This window comes from Chenopodium album, chromosome 7 (assembly GCF_948465745.1).
Source record: "Chenopodium album chromosome 7, dcCheAlbu1.1, whole genome shotgun sequence".
NCBI lineage: Eukaryota > Viridiplantae > Streptophyta > Magnoliopsida > Caryophyllales > Amaranthaceae > Chenopodium > Chenopodium album.
The window spans coordinates 67,354,321-67,380,255 of record NC_137840.1 but is presented as its reverse complement, the minus strand read 5'-3'; the positions used below and the strand labels follow the sequence as shown (position 1 = coordinate 67,380,255).

General features: G+C 32.2%; 4 protein-coding genes across 4 annotated transcripts; all 4 read right to left on the bottom strand.

Annotated features, from left to right (window-relative positions):
* Nucleotides 1–2,977: 2,977 nt before the first annotated feature.
* LOC145638154 (putative xyloglucan endotransglucosylase/hydrolase protein 23) lies at nt 2,978–4,298 on the bottom strand. Its single transcript, XM_081689115.1, has 3 exons — nt 3,966–4,298; nt 3,659–3,852; nt 2,978–3,539 (listed from the first exon to the last, which is right to left on the bottom strand). Exons 1-3 carry the CDS (start codon nt 4,230–4,232, stop codon nt 3,143–3,145), a joined length of 858 nt encoding a protein of 285 aa, XP_081545241.1. The 5' UTR covers nt 4,233–4,298; the 3' UTR covers nt 2,978–3,142.
* A 2,998-nt stretch (nt 4,299–7,296) lies between these two features.
* LOC145639246 (putative xyloglucan endotransglucosylase/hydrolase protein 23) lies at nt 7,297–8,727 on the bottom strand. The gene is made up of 3 exons (XM_081690429.1): nt 8,355–8,727; nt 8,036–8,229; nt 7,297–7,890 (listed from the first exon to the last, which is right to left on the bottom strand). The coding sequence occupies exons 1-3, from the start codon at nt 8,619–8,621 to the stop codon at nt 7,506–7,508; spliced, it is 846 nt and encodes a 281-aa protein (XP_081546555.1). The 5' UTR covers nt 8,622–8,727; the 3' UTR covers nt 7,297–7,505.
* Nucleotides 8,728–14,011: 5,284 nt separating this feature from the next.
* On the bottom strand, nt 14,012–16,661 carry LOC145638153 (putative xyloglucan endotransglucosylase/hydrolase protein 25). Its single transcript, XM_081689114.1, has 3 exons — nt 16,254–16,661; nt 15,777–15,970; nt 14,012–14,643 (listed from the first exon to the last, which is right to left on the bottom strand). The coding sequence occupies exons 1-3, from the start codon at nt 16,509–16,511 to the stop codon at nt 14,259–14,261; spliced, it is 837 nt and encodes a 278-aa protein (XP_081545240.1). The 5' UTR covers nt 16,512–16,661; the 3' UTR covers nt 14,012–14,258.
* Nucleotides 16,662–20,556: 3,895 nt separating this feature from the next.
* LOC145638152 (uncharacterized) lies at nt 20,557–25,605 on the bottom strand. Its single transcript, XM_081689113.1, has 3 exons — nt 24,999–25,605; nt 21,962–22,704; nt 20,557–21,343 (listed from the first exon to the last, which is right to left on the bottom strand). Exons 1-3 carry the CDS (start codon nt 25,290–25,292, stop codon nt 20,863–20,865), a joined length of 1,518 nt encoding a protein of 505 aa, XP_081545239.1. The 5' UTR covers nt 25,293–25,605; the 3' UTR covers nt 20,557–20,862.
* Nucleotides 25,606–25,935: the final 330 nt, after the last annotated feature.

Sequence of the window (25,935 nt, the reverse complement as noted above, 5' to 3'; positions counted from 1 at the left end):
CTGACTTGTGATATTGAGCTGTTGTTCATCCAGGCAGATGTTGAGCCAGACCCATGGCATGGAGATCTGCCGTTGGACCGAACACATGCATTGGCATTAAAGTGTCTAAGAAGCTGTAAATAGAACCTTAGCTTGGTCCAGGGATTGAGTATATCCTCGTTGCCTAGCTCGGGAAAGGGAACCTGTTAGATTCTGAGAGTTCTTAAATCCTCTGATGAATTCACCCCATCACCCATCAGAGTAAGAACTCGGAATCTAACAAATTCCCTTTCCCAAAGAGAACAACAACCCAACAGCAAGGCAAGAATCCTAAACAATTATGATCATATATAATGTATTCCCATTTCATGACACCTGATTTTCTTGTCTTTGTAATTTATACTAAAAATAAGGCTGTATTGTGTGATTTGTGATTATGAATGGTATACAAAGTATATTGGTTACATGAATTAAATTAGTGAGGATTCCGAGAACAGAATAGGTTTGGAATCCATGAGTAGGGTCGAACTAGAGATCGATTGTTCATTGGGACAAGCTTGATTTGAATGTCAATCTTTACTTAAGAGTAATTAGTCCTTAGATGGGAAACCGTAGCCGGAGTCCTTGTCAAGGGGGAGTGGAGAAAATGGCATACTATTTAGAGTCTAAGGCATGACCATCATGCCAAGTGAGGTCGAACTTTTGGAAGAAATTGTCGGTGACAATAAGAAATTGAATATCTTATGCATCTGTTGTATATCTTATATGCGCAACTGACTTTCCATTAACCAATCACAACAGCTCTAGAAGCCGCTGCAGTCAAAGGTTTATTAACTATAATAATTAGTCGAAGCAGCAGCCATAGAGAGCTAATGATGTCAAGTAATATGTTAATTAACTATAATAATTAGATACCTGTTTGATGGGTTTGCATCAAAAAAAAAAAAAAGATACCTGTTTGATGGGTTGTAGTAAGCATGGGACAAGTAATGATCAGGGCGACTGGTGAAGTTGGTAGTTTGACAAAGACTTGTTAATTACTTCTTCACTACAGTATTATGGATATGCATTAGGATTAGGATTAGGATTAGGATTTAGGAAGGTTCAAATTATGATGAAACAGCTGTTTTCTTTCAATGAAGCACTAATGTTATAATGACTTTTGAAATTGAATGAAATAGGAGCTGAAATTATGATGAATTTTTATTTCCCAAGAGAATAATATTCATGATATTATTGATTATTATCATGCTTCTCCACCTCTAAAAATGAGCATTTCTTCATACATTTTCATTACTAGTTTACCACTTAATATCATTCTTCTAGTTTGTCTCCAAAAAATAAAAATAAAAAATAAAATAAAAATCATTAAGGATTGGGTAATGAGTAGTAAAGGAGCTTAAAAATAATATTGAGAAAACACAATATACTTCATAAATTAATTGAAAAAGATTGCATATCATGAATTTTATCGATTTAACTTAAAATCTCCGTTGCAATGTTACACATAAGTTCTTTATTTTTAACACTAGGAATGTATTGTGATATAATATTATAATTTAACAAACACAAATATTTATATCACTTGCTAAACAGGTCAAATTATTAGTGATATGTGATCGAGTAGATAGTAGGTATTATGTTAAAGTTTGAGAAATAACTAATATGGACCCACTATTGCATTTGTGCACAAAATAAGGAATCCTCCCCCCTCTCACAAACTCCACTTTGCATGCATGTATATTATATTATTATGGTATTATTAAAATTTTGCAAAGAGGTTGGCAATTTAAAATACAAGTAATGTTTTTGAAAAGCTACCAAAAGTAAGTTTGAGTGCTTCTTAATTCCTTCCACTTAATCCAAATAGCGCCGTATTATGGATTACAGTACTTGTTTATGTCTGCTAATTAGCAGCTACTTGTTTTGCCATTTGCTGCACTTTAATTTTGTCAAGTTAATTAAATAAACCGTGAACGGCTAATTGGTTAATATACAACCACTAATTTTTTAGTAAAATCGTTAACAACTTGCTTATCTTACTTTTTGTTCAACAATCAACTTATTGAAACGCAAAGTAGTTGTCTATGCATTGTATAGTTGTATACATGTTTCTTCGAACGCATTTCTTTAGGAAAGGATATAAGGTAAGAAAAAAAAACATAAGCTACCCGTGAAGGTTTTATATAAAGTTAATATGAGATTTCGCGTACTTAATTGTCAATTGGTTTTAGTTAAAGCTTGGATGAGACTTATCGACTTATCGTGTAACTCTAGAAAAAAATACAAAGTCAATAAAGGTTGCCAATAATTTGGAGTTTAGTTTGGCTGCCTAATCTTATTAATTGTCTTAGTTAGGAGACCTCGGTTGGAAGAAGTCTAGTCTTGATCTCTTCAAATTGTAACACTCACGTCATTCATGTGAGAGATGTGATTAGTTGACGCACATTTGAGAATAACTTGTACTCATTTGCTGCTATTATTGTAGATTTAAATTTGTAGCTATTCACAATTAATTTTGGGATAAAATTTTTAATTAGTCTTGACTGTATGTGGCCAAATCTTTCGCTAATATGAGTTTTGTACGTAGGTTCGTTGAATAGTCTGTTACATACCTAAATACTGAAAGCGGTTTGCTATCTAGATAGTCGCTAGTCCTCAATGAGATTATTTACAAAGTACACAGTACATAACAATAGGTAATTTCATATTTCTCTTCTTGATAAACGTGGAATGTATCTTATGGGGTTAATTTCGTACTTTCTCACAGACAACTAAGAGTAAAAGCGTCTTTTTGAGATATCTGTCTAACTTCAATTTCACAGGTGTTAAGTTGAAATAATGACTTATGTTTGACGGAGTATGTTACCCTCCTTCACTCCCATAGTCTCCTATAACAACGGCAATAGATAATTTCTAAAATACAAACACTTAATATACAACAGCGAAAAATGCAATAAAAATTTAGAAAAGTTAAAATTTGAAAATTTACTAGAGATAAAATAATTTAATTTCAATTTCTATTGCATGAAATCTGCTTCATTACATTAATATATAAATGAATATTGATGAATTTTACACATGAAATTTCTTACAAAAACAAATCATTATAGATAAATTACACTTTTAAAAAGAATTACTACGTATTAAGTACGAGTACAACTTATTTGGTGGAGGTACATTCTTTAGGAAGACCTTGAGGAAACCTTTGAAAATCGGTGCAATAGTTGTAAATCATGTAATTCTTTTGCACCCATCGTAGCCTTTGCTGGCTCGTGGAATCGAGTTGTTGGTTCATCCAGGAAGAAGAGGAACCACGGTTCGAGCCACTACAAGAAGATCTACCATTGGACATAACACAAGCATTAGCATTGAAGTTTCTGTAGGAAGCTGTAAATGGTGCCTTGGACCAATCTGTCTTAACACGTCCACCTTGTGTAGCCCAATCCTCAGCGTCCCATAGACTCGAGTACACCCTCATTGGTTGGCTCTTAGGGAATGGGACTCCAATGGATTCCCAGTTTCTAAACTCTCTGACTGGTGTATTATCGACTGTAAATCTGAAATTAAATGTAACGCATAATGTTAAAAAAAATGTTAAAATAATATTGTCACGTGGTGTTACTGTTACAAAGAATGGAATAGGTAACAAATTAAAAGTATTTTTTTTTGAACTTACATGATCCTTTGGGGGTTCCAAAGAATGGAATAGGTGTGAAAGTCGGCGGTAGGATCAAACCAAAGGCGGAATTGTTGTTCCCGGCCACCTTTCCCTTGGGCGAAAACGTTGGTGTGGAGAGTGTAAGGTTGACCGGTGACATTACCCAAAAACTCGAAATCTATCTCATCGTGGTTAGGTCCTTCGGATGATAACTGTAAATACATACAAGAAATACACAACGTCAATAACTCAATAAGCTAAGTAATTGTTGGGTGGAGATACAATTGTTACAAAAGGGACTATTGGAGTATGGAAAGAAACTTACGTAATATGTAGTAACAGTACCAGCAGAGTTCCCAGGGACGAGTTTAATTTTCAAATCGATTTTACCAAAGAGGTATTCGTTCTTAGACCGGAATCCAGAGCCAGAGGATTTATCAAGAGAAAGTGTAAGGAGTTGACCATTGTTTACGATTTTAGCACGACCATCACCAAAAGTGATGTCGAAATCCTGGTTAAAATTACCAGCACACAAAGCTGTTGCAACGAATGAGGCAACTACGAGAACATTAACAAGAGCAACAACACCCATACTTAAAGTAATAACTAGTACAATATTTTTGTAACTTGCTTTATATTTGATGGTAAAAGGAATGAATGAAAGATGTTTGAGTGATGAGTAGAATGGAAGAAGTAGGGAATTTATAGGCGTAGTAGTAAGAGGGGCGGCTGGTGAAGTTGTTAGAGAGAGTGTATGGTTGACTACGTACAAGTCTAGTGGCGAGGTTGCGCCTTGGAAGTTTCGTTGTGTGAAATTGAGGTGAAACAGCTGGATATCAAATTACCATACTAGTACATCTAATGCATGGGGGTATTGCTTAATTTAGTATTTTATCCGTCTCTTTTTTATGGTTACACTTTGATTTTCTCGGTTTTACATTACACATCTGTAACCATGTATATATTCAATGTAAATTGAGTAAAATTTCTTAAAAAATGAAGACGAATTTAATAACATTCCACATTATTTGTTGATGATCATTATTATATTATATTATATTTTCATAGTCAAAGTTTTCAAACGTTGACCATTAAAGTCAAAATGTAACCATAAAAGTGACTGGGGGAGTTGGAGTAGTACTATATAAAATTTTGAAAAAAAAACTTTCTCATTCATTTTAGTTGATATAATTTGACTTTAATACTATTTACACACTTTTCTTTAACTGTGTTTTGTAATAAATGTAATGCAAAATATAATCATAAAAGTCTTGTTAGATATTTATCTCAAAAATTAAATTATTTTTGCTTATTAGAATGATAATTAATTAAAAATACTAATGATAAAATTTACGGAGTATATATTAGTTTACATGAATTAAAAAAAAACGTGTCAACTAAATAAACATCAAAGGTATACGGTATAAGGGAAGGTTGTGTCGTGGGCATTAGTCAACAACCCAAAAATGTGGCAAGGGAGGTGATCAAAGATGCCGCCTCATAGCGGATAATGTGCGTCACACACGCTAAGTGAGCCCAAACATTAAAGGACGGTGCCTTTTGAAGAGGGTTCAACAAATCAAATTATGTTTAATTAGTTGTATGTTATAAATTAGTAACTAGTGGGGTGGGTTTTACTTAGATTTTAAATAGTAATTTTATTTGATTGGTGGTTATATTAGTACCAAGTGTTATATATGACTATATCAAAAAGGCAAAAAATGATTTCAATTTGTAACTTTTAGTATTGGGTGAGACCGTGTGGGGAATATGGACATAACAAATAAATTTACAAATTGTTTTGTAGGGCTCAAATTTTTTTTTTTTTGGTAGTTTTTTTTGTTGAAATGTAGGGCTCAACAATTTTTTTTTTATATTTTTTTTATTAGCTGATTTTACACATGGCAATGAATTAGTGGGAATCAGAGCGGATTATTAGTGAAGTCTAAAGTGAGTATAAGAATAATTCGAGATTATTTTAATTTAGTAATTAGTCTATATTTGGAATGAAATGTAATGTGTTGGACTTATTTCTTTTGTATGAAAACATGAGAAGCAAGCTAAGCTTTTTTTTTTTTTTTTTTTCATTTATATATATTTTTTTTATTGATTGGTGATTAGTACCAAATATGGTTTTTTAGAAAAAAAAAATTGAAAAATAAATTCAATTTCTTACCCGATTGGATGTAACCGTGTGGGGTATACGGGCATAATGGAGAAATTGCAAATTATATTTTGTAGGGATCATTGCCTCATTTTACACATGGCAATGAATTAGTGGAAATTGGAATGAGTAGAAATGATGTAAAGGCAACGAGTATAATCTATACTTGTATATGGGAATGAATTAGGTTGAATACTTGAATGTATTGGGTATGAAAACTTGGGAAGCAAGCAATATTTCACTTCTCAAAACCCCCTATTATTTAATATAGACATGCAAATGTGGATTAATGAATTATTAGGATACTTGTCATTAGTGAGATTTGAATATCTCTATGCAGATGTCGTATGACGTGTTTTAATGAATCAAATTATTTCTTAGAAAGGAAAAAATACAATTAAAAAGCTAAGAGTATATTCACTTCCGTTTAATCATGTCTAATGAATCATAAGTGTCACACATTCTCTACAAGTTCTATAAATTAGATGCAACACACACATGCATGCACCGTATAATTGCTACGCAATACTCGATTAATAGTTGTAAAGAGACAACAAAATGATAAGATGTACACACAATATATACGTGGAAAATTCCAGAAATTAGCTGTAAAGAGACAAAAATAGTAATAATTAGAACATATGTTTATATTTTTGATAATAAGAAGTTTTAGAAACCATATAATTTAAGATTTCAAATGAAAACTCCTACCAAAACTAGGTAAAAGCAACACGTGGATTTAGTATTTCATATAGGAGACATTCTCATTACCTTATTCTTTTTTATATGAATTATTTAAGCATTTTTTTTTAATAATTAAAAGAGCAGTAGCATGAATGATGATTAAATACCATTGAATGCTCAATAGTTCTAGAGACACGCATAATAATATTGATTGTCCGTATTAAAGAATATAAGTATGCTTTGAAATTTGGAATAATTGTACTTGTATAAAATAGGAAAATCTAGAGTAAGAATAATTAGCTCTTTTTAGGAGTTGAATTTGGTAGCATTATAACTGGGTCCTGTGTATATGAACAAGAATTGTTCCTTAGACAGCTGGACGCCGTGAAGAACCTTCAAGGATCTTCTATTTGCTCACTATTGCTTTTTTAGGTGTCTCTTTCGTCCACAATTATTTGATCTCCTAATACGACTACTTTTTATTTTGATCGATTCGATTCTCTGAATATTATATTTAAGCCAAAAGGGTGTTGAGTATCGTCACGTTCACCCAGTCACTATAAAGAAATAATAGTCGCACATACATTTTTGATACAATAATTCCTTATTGTACCAAAAGCGAATAATGGTTAAAAGTTGAAAGTATAACAACAATTCAACTATTTGTTAACATCTTTTAGTAAATTTTTTTGAAGACACATCTTTTAGTAAATTTGTCTATATTTGATCACTTGATCACAACCTTATGTACGAGGGTCTAATATCAAGTATTGTGATTATTAATTTCAAAATTAAGTAATAAATCAACTGAAAGTCTAAAAGCATATTATTCGATTCAAAATCATTAAATTAAAAGTAATACAACTTCCTTATTACAACTTGACTAGAATGAAATATGTGACTTTGTACAACAAACGAATCACTACTACATAAAAAGAACCCAAAACTCAACATATAAAAAATTTACTACAGCAAAACTTGCAAAGCAAAACAGAACATATATTTTTTTTCTGAAGCTTAAGACAGTGTGACAGTACACTCCTTAGGCAAACCCTGAGGAAACCTTTGTAAATCAGTGCAGTAATTGTAAATCATGTAGTTCTTCTGCACCCATCGCATTCTACTCTGACCGGTGGCGTCGAGCTGCTGGTTCATCCAGGGAGAGGCAGAGGTGCAGGAAGATTGACCGTTCCTCGAAACACATGCATCAGCATTGAAGTTTCTATATGATGCCCTGAACGGAGCCTTGCTCCAGTCTGTCTTGATCCTTCCTCCTTGTGTTGCCCAATCTTCGGCGTCCCATAGACTCGAGTATATCTTCATTGGTTGGTTCTTAGGGAATGGGATTCCCATTGATTCTAAGTTCCTGAATTCTCTGATAGGTGTACCATCTACGGAAAATCTGTAACAAAAAAAATTAACTATAAAGTTCAGTACGTCTGAATTTAGCTGTCACGTTACTAGTTTAAAATAACAGTACGTGTCTAATGTGACAGAATTGACAATTATTAATTTTGGACGGAGGGAGTATGGATTAGTGTACTTACACAATCCTTTGGGGGTTCCAGAGGATGGAATAAGTGTGGAAATCGGTAGTAGGATCGAACCAAAGGCGGAATTGTTGTTCACGTTCGCCTTTGCCTTGGCTAAAAACATTGGTATGAAGAGTGTAAGGCTGACCAGTGACATTACCCAAGAATTCAAAGTCTATCTCATCATGGGTAGGTCCTTCAGATGATAACTGCAAATTCAACATTTAAGGAATCGTCAATAAATTTTATCTTCATAATATATGCATGATGGTAATTAATTCATTAATTGTAAGGGATTGAAAATATGAATTTAAAATATGTAACATGTACTTACATAATAAGCAGTCACAGTACCAGCAGAATTACCCGCAACAAGTTTAATTTGCATATCGATTTTTCCAAATAGGTACTCGTTCTTAGATTGAAAACCCGAGCCAGAGGTTTTGTCAAGGGTGAGGGTAAGAAGTTGGCCATTGTTTAGAAATTGGGCACGGCCGTCACCCCAAGTGATGTCGAAATTCTCGTTCAAACTACCAGCCGAGGCCACGACAATCAAAGAAGCAACTAGAAGAACACTAGTAAAAATGGAGTGGGAAGCCATAGTTAGCTAGGAAGTGTAAACAAGTATAATAGTGATATGTTTGGTAGAATTAAATGAAGAAGGTTATATTATAAGAGTTTAATATGATTTGATGATGCTATAAAAATGTGCATGGAAAGAAGGATATTTATAGGGCAAATATGAAAGGTCAAAAGATAAGGGCGGGCGATTAATTGACTAGTAAAGAACGTAGCAAAGAAGGTTCAAATTACTGAAAAACAGCTGTTGCCTTTGCATGGGGCATTAAGTATTAATACGAGTGATGATATTATATTTGAAAATTGGGAGGAAAAAAAAAAAAAAGCATGAAAAAGGGGAGAAAATATAAATAGAAATGTTGGTGAGCTTTGAATTTTTAAAAATTTTATTAATGGTATGGCGTCTAGAGAAGGAGACGAGAGTTGACAAGTATTGGCTATTAGATTAGGCGAGCTGAGACGACGCGGTGTTGGTGTTTGTCCCACGGGACTAGACACACAAGTGCCTTTCTGAGGACAGGCCCGTTTCTGAGACTTTGGTGGCCTAGGGGCGGATAAAAAAAATGGGGCCCTTGGTACCAAAAAAAATTTATTTTGGGTATGCACAAAAAAAATTTACAAAAGACTTTATTTAATGATAAGAAATTTTATTAATGATAGTTTCTAGTAGCTAAAAATTATACTGATAAGAATTATATTCATAATTGATAAAAATTATACTGATAAAAATTATATTGATAATTGATAAAAAATTATACTGATAAAATCAATATGTCATTATTATCAGTAAAAAATTCAGTATTAAAAGTTTATCATTTGACATAATGACATACTGATAATTTTTAACTAAAAATTAATCAATTATCATTCTACATTCCTACATTCGACATACTGATAAATTTGATAATTCATAATTAAAAAAACAATCAAATTATTAATTCGAAATACTGACAATTGTGACAATTTGATAATTCATAAATCATAATCAATTAATTATTAATCTGTAATCAAATATGAAATATCATAATTCAAACAAAATTAGAAATTAGAATGAACTGGGAAAAATATAAATTTGACATACTATCTACTGATAATTCATAAATCAGAAATTAAAATTCGTATGATATAAAATTAAAATGAGTATTTCAGATTTTCTCTTGTAAAATCGAATAATCAATAAATTAAAATAAATTAATCAATTGTAATTTCTGGGAAAAAAAATTAAAGTATAGAACTTACCAATGACTTAATAGCAGGTCCGTACCGATTCTTAGTTCATCTTTGAACATCGAAGCCAAAATCCACAATAATGGTGAAAAATTAATAGAAACAAATAGAAAAAATTGATTAAGTAGATTGATATGTGAAGAACAACTTAAATACTCAATTACTCATGCATTAATTTGGGAAGGAAGATGAAAAATCAGAAAAATAGAGGTAAAGATACAAATAATTGATTTCATGGATGAGAATAGAAGATTATACGGATGAATTGATAGATTATGGGATTAATTTGTCAAATTAACTTCCCAAAATGAAGGAGTTAATTTCAAGGAGAAATTTTAATGATTTACAATGAGGAGTTATTAAGGGATGATTGACTGATTACCAAGATTGCCGCTTCGTCATTAGTAATATTATAATTTTAATTTTTTTTTTTTTTTTTTTAATAACTAATTTGATGTTCAGATTTTGGGGCCCTGGGCGGGTGCCCCGGCTGCCCCGGCCCAGATACGGCCCTGTCTGAGGAAGGTTTATGCTTGCTTGCTTGCATGACATCATGTAAGGGTATTTTGGTCATTTCTCACCTTTGACTTTTGAGTGTATTTATTACTTGTAAGAATTTAATATTTGTAAACACACCTATAAAGAAAGCATAAACCGAGCTAGGAAGACATGAGAGAGATTCCGGTTTGATATAGGGCTCTTCTCCTTACTAACAACAACAACAACAACAAAAAATAAAAAAATAAAATAAAATAAAAAAGTAAATCGCACGCTCGGTTTGGTTTATTTAAATTATGTTGTCTGAAATTATCTAAAACCTTAGCTCCATCAATTAGTTAATTAATTTGAAATCGTCTAGACTAAATAATACGGAAATTATTAGGTCAGAAGAGAAAACTTATTTTGTTTGCAATTATCTAAATTGATTTTCTCTAAACTTATATGAAATTCTCTTCGGTTATAATATGAAACTAGTGTATAGAACTTATATGAAATTCTCTTCGGTTATAATATGAAATTCTTTACCTCATTAAAACATAGCTTAACCTATATGAACTAATTTATGTAAAATAAATCGGAACGAAATTAACAGGACCTTAGATCAACATAAAGTGTTTAATTCTCTTTCCAAATGGTAACTATTACTCTATATATAAGTAATAAATTATGATATATATGTGACAATTGATTAGTTGGCAAATTAGCAAAGCATGCTTGGAAAGGTAGTAATGGAGTTTTTCCAAGTTTGTTGATAGAGATAACCTATCTCATTGAAATTCTTATGCCGATCACTACTAGTAGTAGTAGTTCAAGGACAAGATTACGTTGTAACGTTGAGAATAAAATGGCGTGTAAGAAATCCATCCTAATAAGTGTTCTACAAACTTAAATTTGACAATTTTAAATATTCCAATAAAAAGTTGTTCTTGGTTTTTATTCTTTTTAAATTGAGACTCAAATATAAAACTAGTCATGCGTGGTTGGTGCTAAAGCGATTGATGATGCAACAAGTATCGATCATATAATGGTTAGTTCAAACAATGACACTTAGGAATTTAGTGACTATATATATGTCTATCTCATGTATATATATGTGTAATTAATTTATGTGATGATAATCTTTGTTGAAGGAAATTTAAAATTAGTGGAAGGCACCTAGCTTGACAACATTGAAAATTCTAGGACAATAACCTTGCTTTTCTTTCCCTATATATATATATTTTTTTTTTTAAATAACTAAAAAAAATTAACTAAAGAGATGAATTAGTTGCTAAAGCTTTAATTAATATGATACTCATACTATCTTTAAATAGTTTAATAATTTTTATAATTATATTTATCTTAAATTACTTTTTTCCGCATCACAATTATAAAGGTGATTTTTTTCCCAATATTCCATTTACAGTCTTGACTCATTTCCTTTGTTTGCAAAAATAATGACTTAAAAGTATAGTTTACTCAAAGCACTTTTAAGATGGCTACAATTCACAAAGCTTGATATCAAGATAGGCAATTTTATTTTTATTAATTTCATATCATTGTTGTTAATGTGAATGCATGTCATGCTAATTTAATCAAATCTGTTCTTGTTACTCGTTCAAGTTTAGTACAATAGTTTAATTTTTTTTTTAACTTAAATTTGAAGGGTTTATTTGGCTATTATGCACCTACTAAAATACTCCTATGCTCACGAAATAATGGCTTGTTTTAATTGACTGAATTGAGCTGAGCTGAAATGAACTGAATATATTATGAGAGAAAGAAATTAAGATAAGAACTGAACAACACTAAACTTATTGAAGCTGAACTGAACTGATAATAAGCTGAAGAGAACAGACCCTAACTCTAAATTCATGCATGGATGTAGCGGCATACCGTGTGATCTTGTCTATTTAGCATATTTATTTCGTATAAACTAAAAAGAAAAATAGGATAATCTTTAAGACACGGACCTATTCCGCTTTGGGTTTGACTTCTAATAGCATTATGTTTATTTATGTCTTTCAGACGTAGATATCAGAAACTATAGACAGTGCAGAGCATAATTATGAAGGGTAAAGCAATTGAGTTTCTATGAATGGACCTTTTTTTTATGATTCTAGAAAGTAGGAAGCCCGTTTTCTTTTCTTACACTGAACTTCATTCTTAACATCCTTTTAAATGCCGTGTATTCGTGTTATATGTATGCTCAAAGTTTATCCATTACATTAGGTAAGAAGTCATTACGACTAGACAGCTAGTTAAATGTTAAATTAACTACTCCTATTTATGGGGGGAATGACTATGGTTGATTTGACCCTTTTTTTTTTTTTTTTTTTTTTTTTTTTTTTTTTTTTTTTTAAGGCTGATCTCTAAGATTAAAATCTCACACGAATCAACTTTTTTTTTTTTTTTTTGAAACATCACACGGATCAACTTAGTTTGAATTAGCCTATACTAATTTTTAATGTCAAAATTAATTATAAACCATTTATCTAAATTTTGAAATAATTTTTGATTTTTTTTTTTTTATAATTTCCTAATTTTTAAAATTCAGTTTTTTTTTTATTACTGAAATTAAAAAATAATTCATAAGTTAATTATAATAAAAATATAAAAATATGAATTTTAATAATATGAAAAAAAAAACATCTATAATTAATTTTGACATTAAAAAATAACCAATAAAAATTAGGATGACTACTATAAAATTATTATGAATTAGCCAGCAAGACCTCTTATTGAGTGTAGGAGGGAATAGAATTTGTATGAAAAAACCTACTCTTTTATAATCCTTATCACTAGACTTTTTGTCATAACGTGTATTGTAATTACTCGTACTTCTTTAATTTCTTGAGGAACATTGTAATGCACCTTCATGAGCTTCATCTATAAGACTATAATACTTACTGAGTACTAAGTAAGTAAGTATTTTATAAAGTTATGTTACCACCTAATTTAACCGTATTAACTACTAAGCATAGTTGTTTGTCGTGTACGTACTCGTGTTAAAAAGGAATTTGAGATTGGACATATACTTCCGTATTTATAAAACAATTTTACAAACATTAAATACAATTAGTTACGTTGATTAAACCTAGCAAAATACGAAGTATCAAATATCAATAACTAACAGTAATTAACAAGTTTACTCATAATAAATATCAATTTTTTTTATTATTTTTATTTTATTTTATTTTATTTTATTTTTTTTACTTTAACCACATAAATTGCAAAAGAAAAAAAATACATCGTCTCTTCGTTTTTAAATACTTGCTGCAATTTTCTATGCGCGGAGTTTTAGGAGAAATTAGCAAAAGTTATAAAATATGGAGGTAGTGGAGTAGGAGAAAGAAAATAATTGTAAAAAACAAAAGTAGTTGAGTGCTAAGAATTGGAGGAGAGAAAATATAACATTAATAAAATATGATTTATGTTAATTAAGTCCATTAGGTGAGATAAATGAATTAAATATTGTAAAAATTTTCCAAATAAGAAAATAGAGCAAGTATTTAAAAACGACCGGGGAAAAAAGCGGAGCAAGTATTTAAAAACGGAGGGAATACTCCGTATTATTTATGAGTAGAATTGAAGTGCACTCGATATACCTTACTCTATGTTCATATTCATGTTAGTGATGTTTAAATAAAATTTGCTATTGTTGCAATTCTTGCAAGTTGAAATTTACCGAAGATGGTAGCTTAATTAGATACCCAATTATGTCTTCATTGATCATCACTAAATACAAACTAAAATTGCAAAAGGGTTAAACTTATTACTGTACATGTTAACCCTTTACAACAACGATGAACCAAATCTACCATATATACTAAACAACATACGTAGTATTTATTTTAACCTTAGCTTAAAATTAAAGAGAAACACAAGAAAATGAAATTAACATAGGATATACTAAACCGATATACTATTATATGGTATTGGTTTTATTTACTTAGTCGATGGCGTTACATTCCTTAGGAAGGCCTTGAGGGAACCTCTTGTTATCAATGCAATAGTTATAAATCATGAAGTTCTTCCTCACCCAATTAAGCCGATCTATGCTCGAACCATCTAGCTTCCGAGTCATCCAGTTAACGGTTTGAGGGTGGCAAGATGTTGTTCCACCGAACCTAACACAAGCTTCGGCCTTGAAATTCTTGTAGGTTGAACTAAACGGAGCTTGACTCCAATCGGTTTTGATCCGGCCTCCTTGAGTTGCCCATTGATCAGCATTCCATATGCTTGAGTAGAGTCTCATTGCATGAGCCTTAGGGAATGGGATGCCCATGTGTTCTCTATTCTTGAATTCTCTTATGGGAATCTCATCTATGGCAAATCTACAATTATTTTTGGAATAACAAAAATCAAAAATACAGTTTCAATCTAATGTTACCTTTAAGTGATTTTTATTTGTGATGTATTGTAATATTCTTTTCCGTGTTAAAAGAGTCATAAAAAGCAGTGATGAATTTAGTCTTAGAGTCCACCCAAAACTTTTACAAAATCTACCTTCTCACAATTGTCTAAAATGTAAACTTTACATCAAATTTGTATGAGGACACAGTTATGTTGAGACCCCCCACACAATCAAAGACAGGAACTTAAGCTAAGGCCCAAAAATCTGTCTCAATTTGGCCTGGCCCAAGAAAGTATAGTCAATATTTGTACAGTAATAACTTGTGCTACCTATAGTACTTTACTTCCTACTTCCTACTTCCTCTGTTCTTTTTTACTTGACCTGTTTCTTTTATCACGTTTGCCAATGCAAAACTTTAACGATCAATAACTTAAATTCTCCATAAGTTAAAATTATAAAAGTTATATATTATGATAGTACTTATTGAGACAAATCCAAAAAGATCATACATGAATATATTTTTCCTTATATATTATTCACAAAAGACGGTCAAAGGAGGAGTGGTGAATAATGTAAAAGTCAAAGCGGGTCAAGTAATAAAGAACGGAGGAAGTATATAATTTCTGTAATGACCAATGACCATATTTTCATTTTTGGCTTAAAATTGGATCCTATCAACTTGTAGTGCTCCATATATTATTTTGATAGGTATGATAAACCGCCTTATCAGATTGGAATCTCTTATAGGTCAATTCGGCTGAGTTTGCAGACTAGACACTTTGAGAGTAGGAGAAATATTAAGTGAAATTCCTACCCTCAATTAAACCTCCAACCTAAAAGGCTCGATCCTTACCATTAGACACAACTTTCAAGGGGCCTATCAACTTAATAATATCAAGTAGTTTCAACACACATGAATAATACGATTATACGAAGTATTAACTTAAAATGAGAATTATTCACAGCCTACAAATAACAACTTTATCTACAACTCTACCAAGACTCTACAACTAAACTCACAAAACATTTATCCTATTGATATAAACTCCCAAATATATGTAACTAACATGAAAAGGAACGAGTATATATAATAAAGAGAAATGAACTTCTTACATGATAGTTTGGGGATTCCAAAGGATGGAGTAAGTATGAAAATCTTTAGTTGGATCAAACCAAAGGTGAAATTGCTGCTCTCTTTCTCCTTTCCCTTCAGCATACACATTGGTGTGCACTGTGTAAGGTTCACCCGTCACGTTCCCAAGAAATTCATAATCAATCTCATCATGAGTATCACCTTGAGACGATAGCTAAGAAACAAAACACACATAACTATAATTAAATATCGCTAAGACTTTAAGCAGTGATAGTTTAGTTGACATAAAAATACAGACACAGTTAATTCATGAAGGGTCTATTCTAATTTACTGAACTGAGCACAATTGACTGAATTGTTTATGAGAGAAGGAAATTAGCAACTGAACTGAAATTAAGCTGAAGAGAACAGGTTCTAAGCGTTAATATGAAAAAAATGTACTATTTTCGTTATTTGTTGTAAAGGAATATTATATATAGATAGGAAGTAAGTAGTACATAATACGCGGTGACAGTGCCAGCAGAGTTGCCAGGGACGAGCTTGATTTGCATATCAATCTTACCAAAGTGAAACTCCTTATTAGATTCAAAACCAGAACCTGAAAGATTATCAAGAGTAAGAGTTAAAAGTTGTCCATTATTGATAATCTTTCCTCTATCATTTCCCCATGTTATCTTAAAATCTTGATCAAAGCTTTCTCCATTACAAACACTAATCAAAAACTGCACTAGTAGCACTAATACAGTCATCATCATCTTGGTTGAAATAAAGCAAATTGAAAGGAGTTCTTATAGTAGGAGTTGATTTTATTTGTTGTAGTGTTAGTTGTAGGAGTTCTTATAGTAGGAGTAGTGAAGACAAAGTTAAAAGCATGTGAATGTATGGTTGGGAGTGATGTATGGGAAAAGGCCCAGGTAGTATTTATATAGGTGAAGACAGGGGTTTAATTAGTATGTGGAGAATAAAATTGGAATATATGGAAGTTTATGTTTAGGTCTCTTTAGTTCAACTTTTTTGACGTATTTCAAATAAAGTAATATAAGTATTTTAGACAACATGAGGCGAATAGAACAAAACTTAAGACCCAACCTTATTAGATAAATTATATCTTTAGTCGATTTTGAATAGAACAATTTCTTCTTGGCATTAAAGTTGGTTTGTTTTAGTACCAATGTGTAGATTATACAAAGTATATAATTCCGACACTGTGTACAGTGTACTTCAATATGTACCAGATACAAATGCGAGCATAATTGACCCACTTAATCAAAAGGGTATAGAATTAAATATGAATCTTAGAGAATTATGTTACTTTTAAGTGTCTAACTCGCAAATCGCTAAACAAGACCCAAAGGGTAACAAAGATATGAGAGTATGGGACCAAAGTAAAGATAGAATTGCATGGCAAAAGAAAGGAAGAGATGAAAGTGAAAGAGGCGGTAGAAGAAAGGGAAAGCAAAGGTCGGTAAAGTTTGTCATGACGTATGTAAACACAGAAAGAAGAAGACAAGTAGCAGCTGCCTCACTGGCTCCCTCTCACCAAGCATAAGGACCAAAACTCCTAACAAAATCAGGAAAATTCACCACTTCATTAAAGGATTTACATAACATACCAAAAGGAAGATTTAACGTACTTATAAATATAGGACAAACTAGGTTAGATCCCGTGCCATGCACGGTAATCTTTATATATAGTTTTTTTTTTTTTTTTTTTTTTTTTTTTTTTTTTTTTTTTCTGGCGGAGATCTTTATATATAGTTATGTATTATTGATTGAGAAATATTATACTTATAAATTAGTCAAGAAACAATAAAAGTATATGTGATATGTTAATTTGATATTTGCAATTTTAATTGTAGCTTCCAATACACAACTAAAACAAAGTAGGCAAAAAATCCGAGCAATATTTTTTTCATTGTAAAATAGGCCACTAATTATTTAAAAATATTTATTTTTGGTATATATTGCCCAATTTTTTTTTAGAAAGATTTGTGCATAAATCTTTTATTTTAAATATAATAATTATTACATGTCAATAGGGAATATGTACAAAAAAAAAAAAAAATTATGCGATTTTTGTAAATGATTTGTTTCCTTAATTAAAATATTTTTTTAAAAAAATGAAAAAAAAAAAGTAAGGACACACCAGAAGATGACACGTGTCATCGCTGGTGTGTCTTTTAGTATATAGTATAGTATATAGTATTGATTGATTGATGATTTATGCCATAGTAGGGTGGTGACTGGTGATCATATCATGTTCTTCGTAATATAAAACAAAGCTACATATCAATATTAATATCAACTTGTCTTATATACGGCTGGTTACACCGTATAACCAGTTTAAAAAAATAAACTAAGTAATACTAATTGAATAATAACTCTTATAAAATTGTCCGAGTAATCCCTGTAACACTGACGATTAGTAACACATGTAACACTAACCGAGTAACCCCTATAACACTGAATGTAGCCAGCCACATATAAGAAATTGTGTAGCAATATACCATGCATGCTTACTTGAAGAATAACTATATATACTCTTCTTTCATTTTATAATCATTATTCAAAAATGGATTTTGTCATTCATAGCCTGGTAGATAAAGTTTAATAGATATATAGAATGTTATATTACAGTTTTTTTCATTATTTTTGTGGACACATTTTGACTTCTACGCTATCTAGTACATCAAACTTGCATTACAAATGAATTAGTTAATGATATCTTATGTCTAATATTTAGATATATATTGCATTATTGCAACAAGAAAAACAAATGTTGGAGTAAATTTTAAATAAACAAATCTAGCTTAAAAATAGTGTATGATACATATAAATAACATATATGTAAAAAGTTAGAAAACAAATCAAGACAGGCAACTATGATTTTTTTTTTTTTTTTTACAACTATCTTAGTTCGAGCCCACCACTATAGAATGAAACAAATTCAACAATATCATACATATCATGACTATATTATCTCTTATATGGTTATTGACCTATATTTTTGCAATGAGGCAAAATATTGAGGGAGAGAGTATTCTTTTAGCTTAGGATACCACCTCCCTAATTTGTTAGGTAAATCCATTTATGCTAATCAATTCATACATCATACATTTAAATGAACCATTTTATTCAATGATGTATATCATATATATGTGCCTCTTTTTTGGTGATGCTCTTGTGTTTCTTTCACTTGTTTAGACATGTATTTACCAAATGTCATCTCACTTGCCTATTTGTAAAACAGTGTGTTAAATTCTCTTAAAGCAGTCCGTAATGCACATGCAAGTCACGTAGGGTATAATTGAAATGGTAACTAACGTGTCTAGTTTTTGCAAAATGATTAAGAACATCTTTGAAAATAGGGAGGATTATAATCTTTAATAATCTAGGTGACTTCATACTTAACTAACAGACAATATCACTGATTTCACCGCTACTAAGATCATGCTCCTACTAACACGAACTAACACTCTAATTCAAGCATCATTCATGTAATTAAGGCAAAGTTCTTTCAGGCTAGCTTGTTCTTCTCACCTTAAATTATTTACACATATTCAGGTCTAATAAGTTTAGATGATTTCAATAGTATAAAGATATAATTCAAAAGTTCGGATAAATTCAAAGCTTATAATTTTATATAAGATTAGGACTAATAAGTTTAGACCTGTTAATTTTGATGAAGTGAACACTACCTTAATGTATGATCTAGTTTGGGTTGGTTTAAATGTTTAATCTCTTAGTTTAGCTAAAGTCTAATTCACCGTCTTGTTAAATAATCTCTATCTTTGTAAAAGAGGAACGTTTCAAGAGTATATAGATCGACAAATAAACGCGAGAAAAAGTTACATCAACTAAGTATTATAAATAATCTATAATTATGTAATTTCACACAATTCAAATCTAACTATCTATGTGAAAGAGGAATATTTCAAGAGTGTAAAGAGTGTCATAAGGTTGAGAGTTAAGAACAAAGGATTTGATTTTCAAGAAACAATTGCAAATGATTAAGCTTTGTAAACTAAATACAAAGTATAATTTTTTACGCACAATTACCATTGGAAAAGTGGGAAAATAGTTTAAACAAGATCCACTTATGATGTATTTATAAGCCTATAAAATTGCACCTATGTTTAGATCTAACTTATGCATGTTTGATATTTTAAGTTTCATTCTATTTATCCATGTATAAGGGGAACTTTTCTGGAGCATAGAGAGTGTCAAATACAAAGTACAATTTAATCAATTTTCCACATACTATGGTAAAAGATATCTGAGGAACACTAGATGATGAAGAAACCCCTAAATATGACAGTTAACAAATTATCACCATAGCCCTTAACGCTCCTAAGAATGCCTCCTACTCTTCACAGGATACCCAAAACAGTCGAGCAGAAAACGATCATTACAGTTAGATCACTTCGATATCGAGAAATTAGCAGGCATGCAGATTGCAGATTATAGGGTTTTTCCTCAAAAAAAAAACAAAGTTGCAAAAAACTCTAAACAACATGATCTTTCCTTACCTTTTTCCTGTTTCCGTAATTCTGTTGAACGTTTAATAAGATACATCCAACTTGAAAGCTGATCCTGTCAATACTTGAAATAGAGGTTAGATAACTTATAAGAACTGATGGATGGTAAAGCATGTATACAGCACTACGTAAAAATCTAATGAAAAAAATACTACATCATAGACTTAGACATCATACAATGCTGTTCTGCTGTTCCTGCAGAAGTTTTGACGCAGCAGATATAGCATATAGGTACATTATAGGCTTAGACAAGAGTGACCCATATCCAATCAACCGATCTAAATTAGCAGACACGAATCTGAATTGTTATCGATATTACATGACCTAAATTTACAAGAACAGAAAATTGATGCAAATAAGGTAACAAATCCTATTCTGTACATTGACAAAAATACAGTTTGTTCTTTACATGTTTTCCTTTTGCATTGCAACTCAAAATATCCTAACCTTTCATGGAAAAATTTTGCAGCTACCATGAGAGTTGAGTGTAAACTTCAAAAATATCAGACATTTTTGTCGCCTAAAGTTACATTATATTATAAAGCATCATCATCCTAGATGGCATCAACTATCGATGGTGAAGCAACACTCTTGCATCACCGTCTCCCACTTTGTAATCCATCTCAATGCTTCCATCCTCGAAAAGCAACTCTTCAGATTTTGATATTTCTGCCAAAGTGTATTGCCCTTCAATCAGGTTATCAGCCTCCAGTTGCTGCATCTCAGACTCTACTAAAGCCTGCATTTGGGCACGCTCCTTATCTCTTGGGTATGTGCAATACAAGAATGAGTAGATGATGCAGCATAAGGATATTGGAATAGCTATTGCAACATAAAGAGCGTTGGCTAATGATGCAGCATTTGCTCGATCTGTTGCTATTTCTTCTGTGATAGTGGATCCTTTAGATACGGGCTTGTAACCATAGACATGCTGAGCCAATATGCCAACAACAGGCGGTGCAAAAGATGAAAGTATTGACTCAAATGATCGATCCAATGCATAGATACTTGTTCTTGATTTTTCAGGAACAATCTCTGCAAATATTGGACTGCGCACAGCATTTAAAATCTTGAACAAAAACATTCTCTTTTTGGAGAGATAATATAACACAGATAAGTCTAAATATTTAAATCCAAACAAAAAAATAAAACCACAAAGAAAACATAAAATCCAATGGTCAAATTGGTTAACAAAGATGCATGATACCAGGCAACAATAACACACCATAAATATAAACAAAGATGAACCAGATTATGAAGGTTTAAGAAACCAACAGTCTTTGAGGCTACAGTTGATAGTCATTCCTGCCCAAAAAATCTACCATTAATCTCACTTGATCACCTCGGAAATGACAATCCCCTATATAGGCTGTTGAGCTAGCTCTTAAAATTATCTACGTATATTTCTGTAGATTGTTAGTAAAACACTTGGGACCATCAATCATGAGTTTATATGTGTTAAATTTTCTTTGTTCCAATTCTTTGACAAATTAATTGACGATAAGTGCACTTATTAGAGACTGTTCTATTGCAATCAACCTATAATGTAGTTCATGACACATCAACATCCTCCATCAAGAGGCCTTTTTTACTATATGAACTGTATGTTATGTGGCACGCAAAATAACAAACCATATTGTATTATAATAACATTCTCCAATACTTACTTGTTAGTGGCAGGAGCATTCCAGGATATGAAAAACCCGGTGATAAACATGAGAAAGCCATGCGCCACAGCAGTAGAAGGATCATCAGGTAAAACCAACAGAAGCAGACCCGTAAGAGGGATTGCTGACCCAGAGCTTATCTGTGCTAATATAATCCTTCCAGCATTAGGTAAACGCCTTGACAATTTGTCCCCCAGCCAACCACCAAACAGCCCCCCTATTGAACTAGCAATAGTGAATAGCCCAATAAGAATTGCCGTCTCTGTGTGAGAAAAACCAGTGAGTTCCAACCACATGGCTGCAAATGACAAAGCTGACCAAGGGAAAGAGCCCATGACACCCTGGGACACGATAATCTGGAAAGATGGAATTTTAATAACCGATTTTGCTTCATCAACTAATTCTTTCACCTGTGAAGAAAATGATCCATTGGCCTTCACTGAAGTATTATCATCAGAGAAATGTGGATCTTTGGCAAATACACGAACTAAAATTCCCACGATTACACTGATTAATCCAACAAGATGGAATGATATTCTCCAACCTGGAATTCCCATCACTGTTATTGGAGCAATCAAAACTGAACACAGCCCACCCACAACTGAGCCAAGGTTGGATGTCAGCTGCAGCCACCCAAAGGCTGTTCCTCGATTACTGTCATCTGTTGAATCAGCTACAAGGGACTGAATAGCAGGAGCAACAATCGCAAGTCCTATCCCATTTAGAGCTCTTGAAACTGCCACCTATGTATAAAATTCATTTCACATATTTCTGAATAGTTAATAAGTTAATCTCCTCCAACCTGAAATGCACATTCAAATTTACTAGAGGTATGAAGCAGCTGCACAAAGACTACAATAAGGTCACAATTTATGAGTAAGAACTGTAAATCCACATTCTTCTTGACAACAGATTAGACATTTCATACAAGCATTAGGTGTACACTATGACAGAAATGCTAAGACTAAAGGCCAACAGCTATTCTTAAGCAACAGCCAACAATACCGAAACTAATTGTGAACAGGGTAATGGTGAATGTCAAAGTTGTAAATGCGGCCATTAATTGAATATCTACTAGAAAATCTACGCTTTTCTCTAGCTCCATTTTGTCAATCCTACCATTGCAAATCTTACCATTGCAAATCTTCTTTCACTCTATATTATGTACCCAGTAAGATTGCTGCTTTTACTAACCCAATTTTCAATCCACTCCTTCAATATTCCAGCAGTCTTCTTACATTTTTGAGGACAAACATCTCTTAACGGTTTCATTGCCCTCTACCCCTTTCATTTCACAATAGGCATATCTCTTTCATCTAGGTTATATGCCAAAGATCATTGCTTTTTAGCTATTCAGTTGAAATTTTTTACATACCTTCCTAGATTACCAATATTTCTACTCCACCCAGGACTCCAGGAGTAAAGGGATGAAGTTGTCATTTAAAAAAACCTAAAATGTTCCTTTTATTAGCTTAACCAATGCTACGCTGAATGTCGAGTCATTTAAGGGAAAATAGCACATGACCCCAGCACCCCATTTCACATTCATACAAATTCTACCCCCTAAACTATAAGTGGTTAGAAAGCTTAGAATATTGGAATCAACTCCCCCCCCCCCCCCCACACACACCCACCCACCCACACACACACAACCACCCGCCAAAGTGAAAACTTTGTACAAACAAATGGAATTGTTACGCATAAACTTCAGCCCACTTACTTCCCAGCTTCAGAATGAAAGCATGACACCAATGCATTAGATTCTTGATGCTACTGCAGCTTTGGTTCTCATTTAAGAGTATTTACTTAATAAAATAACAGGACAGTTATGTTCAACAAAACTTGCCATATGAGATTTAGAATAAATAACTGCCTAAAGTTCTCTAGCTAGTTCTCAAAATAGTAAGAAATTTATTCATACTTGTATCCACATGGCCTGTTTGATAGGTGATAGGTAATAAATGGTGGTAATGGTAGAGTAAATTTGTGAACACGTTAGGTCATGCTAATCCCACATCATTTTCTTCATAAACTTTCACTATCATCCATTACCACTTCAACAGTGATGTTGTGGGGAAATGGAGATTTATAAATGAAAACACATGTTTGGAGATGAATTTCACTGATATGGTAAACAACACGGAATTTCCTTGTAAATCACATACAAATTTATTACCAGTTTTGCAATTTATGACTGCTTAGAGCTTACCGAATGGGCTGACAATTTTAAGTTCAGAGTAATGGCACAAAAAGAATCATTTGAGCAACCCTCTCACATAAATAACTATTGAAGCCCCTAGAGAAATACCATCTCTTAGCTTAATATAGTTCTAGCTCTTCCGTAGCTACCTCTATTCTTGTTTGCTATTTAGGTTGACAGTTGTTCAAACGCCCACACACACAGTCTACTGCATAGTGTCAAACAATAATACTATGTGGAGAACAACAAACACTAACAGCCAAACAGCCTAATTCTGTTCCACAAATCCAAGACGAATGAATACAACACCATTAGAAAAGAGACTCCAACAAGACTCTCACCTACAACGGGGTAAGGAACCGATACCCCTAATTCCTAAACCTAGACTTCTAATAATATGCTACTTCCATACTCAATCTAGAAGGCCAGTGAAAGCAGTGATCAACTGATCATTCCAATTTTCCTCTCCACAATAACAACAAAGTAAAAATCAGTTCATCAAGACATTTAATTGAGTCCATAATCCGAAGACGAAAATTTCCCTAATGTGAAGTTGATCAATAACTATTTCATTTTTGTTCCAGAATCGGATTAACCTACACATGCAAGGCCAAATTCCATACAACAAAATCAAACATGGGTGTAAAATTTGCAAAATTCACCTAATTTAATCCCCAATTGCAGTCCAATTCTTCAAAACCAGCTCAAACATACTACAATCATAAAATCAACAAATGATCAAACTCAAAACAAGTACAAGAACAACTACAACAAATTAGGCTAACAATCTACTAAAACAAACAAAACCCAATTAAGATCAAAGATTAGAAATACTACCTGAAAGAAAGTGGAAGAGATGGCAACAAGAAAAGTAGCGGCAGCCCAAAGAAAAGCACCAAGAGCAATAACATGGGCACGGTTATGCCGTGCAGAAAGATAAACAGCAAGTGGGTAACAAGCAGATTGAACAATGGATCTAAGAAGAGTGAGTGACCCTAATTTAGTGGGGTCAGCATGAAGAGCTTCACCAACTTCTTTGTAAACCCCAGGTAAAATTGATTCGTCTGCTTTCTCCATTATTCCTGCTAAATTTACCAGTATTAATGTTAGGCTTTCTGGTTTGATCACCATTGTTATTGTTCTGAGATTTTGACAGTTTTTCTGGGTTTGTTGTGTTTGTTTTTTCAGGTGATTTTTTAAAAGGGAGAAGGAATGAAATGTGGGAATTTTTTGCCCATTTTTTTTACATCTGATTTCAAAGTTTAGACTTTTACACCCTTTTTTCTCGGGGAAGATGGGAGGAAAGAAACAAGAGCGGTGAGGAAGATGAGATCACAATGCTGACTGACTCTGCCACTCTGCTCATCTGCTCCCACTAATGTCAATTGTGGAGAATTTTGAAGTTTCTTTACTCCGTAATTGATCTCGGGCGTGTTCGATAATAGTTTTTTAGGTACTCCATTTATCGGTATAGATTTTTGTCTATTTTATTTATTTAAAAGAAACTAATACCGTAAAATAAATTTTGTTTTAAAAATAACATCTAGATGATGGATTTGGGCCAAACAATCAAATTTTTGGCATTTGAAATTTATTATCTCTCCATCTTTTTGTGCATGTCATTAGGATGCATTTACTTAAGGTTTATAAATCTAACTAGTCTTTTGCCCCATTCAACAAACGAATTGTAGCTCATTTTATTTTCCTTGATATGTGTTGTTTATTTGTATTGCATGTGTCGGTGATTTTTTTTGTAATAATTTGCTTAATTTTC

What these genes read in the sequence shown, in the direction of transcription:
- LOC145638154 (XM_081689115.1), bottom strand. Translation starts at nt 4,232, where the DNA reads ATGGGTGTTGTTGCTCTTGTTAATGTTCTCGTAGTTGCCTCATTCGTT. An exon ending in GTACTGTTACTACATATTAC is followed by an intron (nt 3,853 to 3,965) that starts GTAAGTTTCTTT and finishes ATGTATTTACAG; the next exon opens with TTATCATCCGAAGGACCTAA. An exon ending in TGGAACCCCCAAAGGATCAT is followed by an intron (nt 3,540 to 3,658) that starts GTAAGTTCAAAA and finishes ATTTAATTTCAG; the next exon opens with ATTTACAGTCGATAATACAC.
- LOC145639246 (XM_081690429.1), bottom strand. Translation starts at nt 8,621, where the DNA reads ATGGCTTCCCACTCCATTTTTACTAGTGTTCTTCTAGTTGCTTCTTTG. An exon ending in GTACTGTGACTGCTTATTAT is followed by an intron (nt 8,230 to 8,354) that starts GTAAGTACATGT and finishes TTGAATTTGCAG; the next exon opens with TTATCATCTGAAGGACCTAC. An exon ending in TGGAACCCCCAAAGGATTGT is followed by an intron (nt 7,891 to 8,035) that starts GTAAGTACACTA and finishes TTTTTGTTACAG; the next exon opens with ATTTTCCGTAGATGGTACAC.
- LOC145638153 (XM_081689114.1), bottom strand. Translation starts at nt 16,511, where the DNA reads ATGATGATGACTGTATTAGTGCTACTAGTGCAGTTTTTGATTAGTGTT. An exon ending in GCACTGTCACCGCGTATTAT is followed by an intron (nt 15,971 to 16,253) that starts GTACTACTTACT and finishes TTTGTTTCTTAG; the next exon opens with CTATCGTCTCAAGGTGATAC. An exon ending in TGGAATCCCCAAACTATCAT is followed by an intron (nt 14,644 to 15,776) that starts GTAAGAAGTTCA and finishes AAATAATTGTAG; the next exon opens with ATTTGCCATAGATGAGATTC.
- LOC145638152 (XM_081689113.1), bottom strand. Translation starts at nt 25,292, where the DNA reads ATGGTGATCAAACCAGAAAGCCTAACATTAATACTGGTAAATTTAGCA. An exon ending in TCTCTTCCACTTTCTTTCAG is followed by an intron (nt 22,705 to 24,998) that starts GTAGTATTTCTA and finishes TTTTATACATAG; the next exon opens with GTGGCAGTTTCAAGAGCTCT. An exon ending in AATGCTCCTGCCACTAACAA is followed by an intron (nt 21,344 to 21,961) that starts GTAAGTATTGGA and finishes TGCTGTGCGCAG; the next exon opens with TCCAATATTTGCAGAGATTG.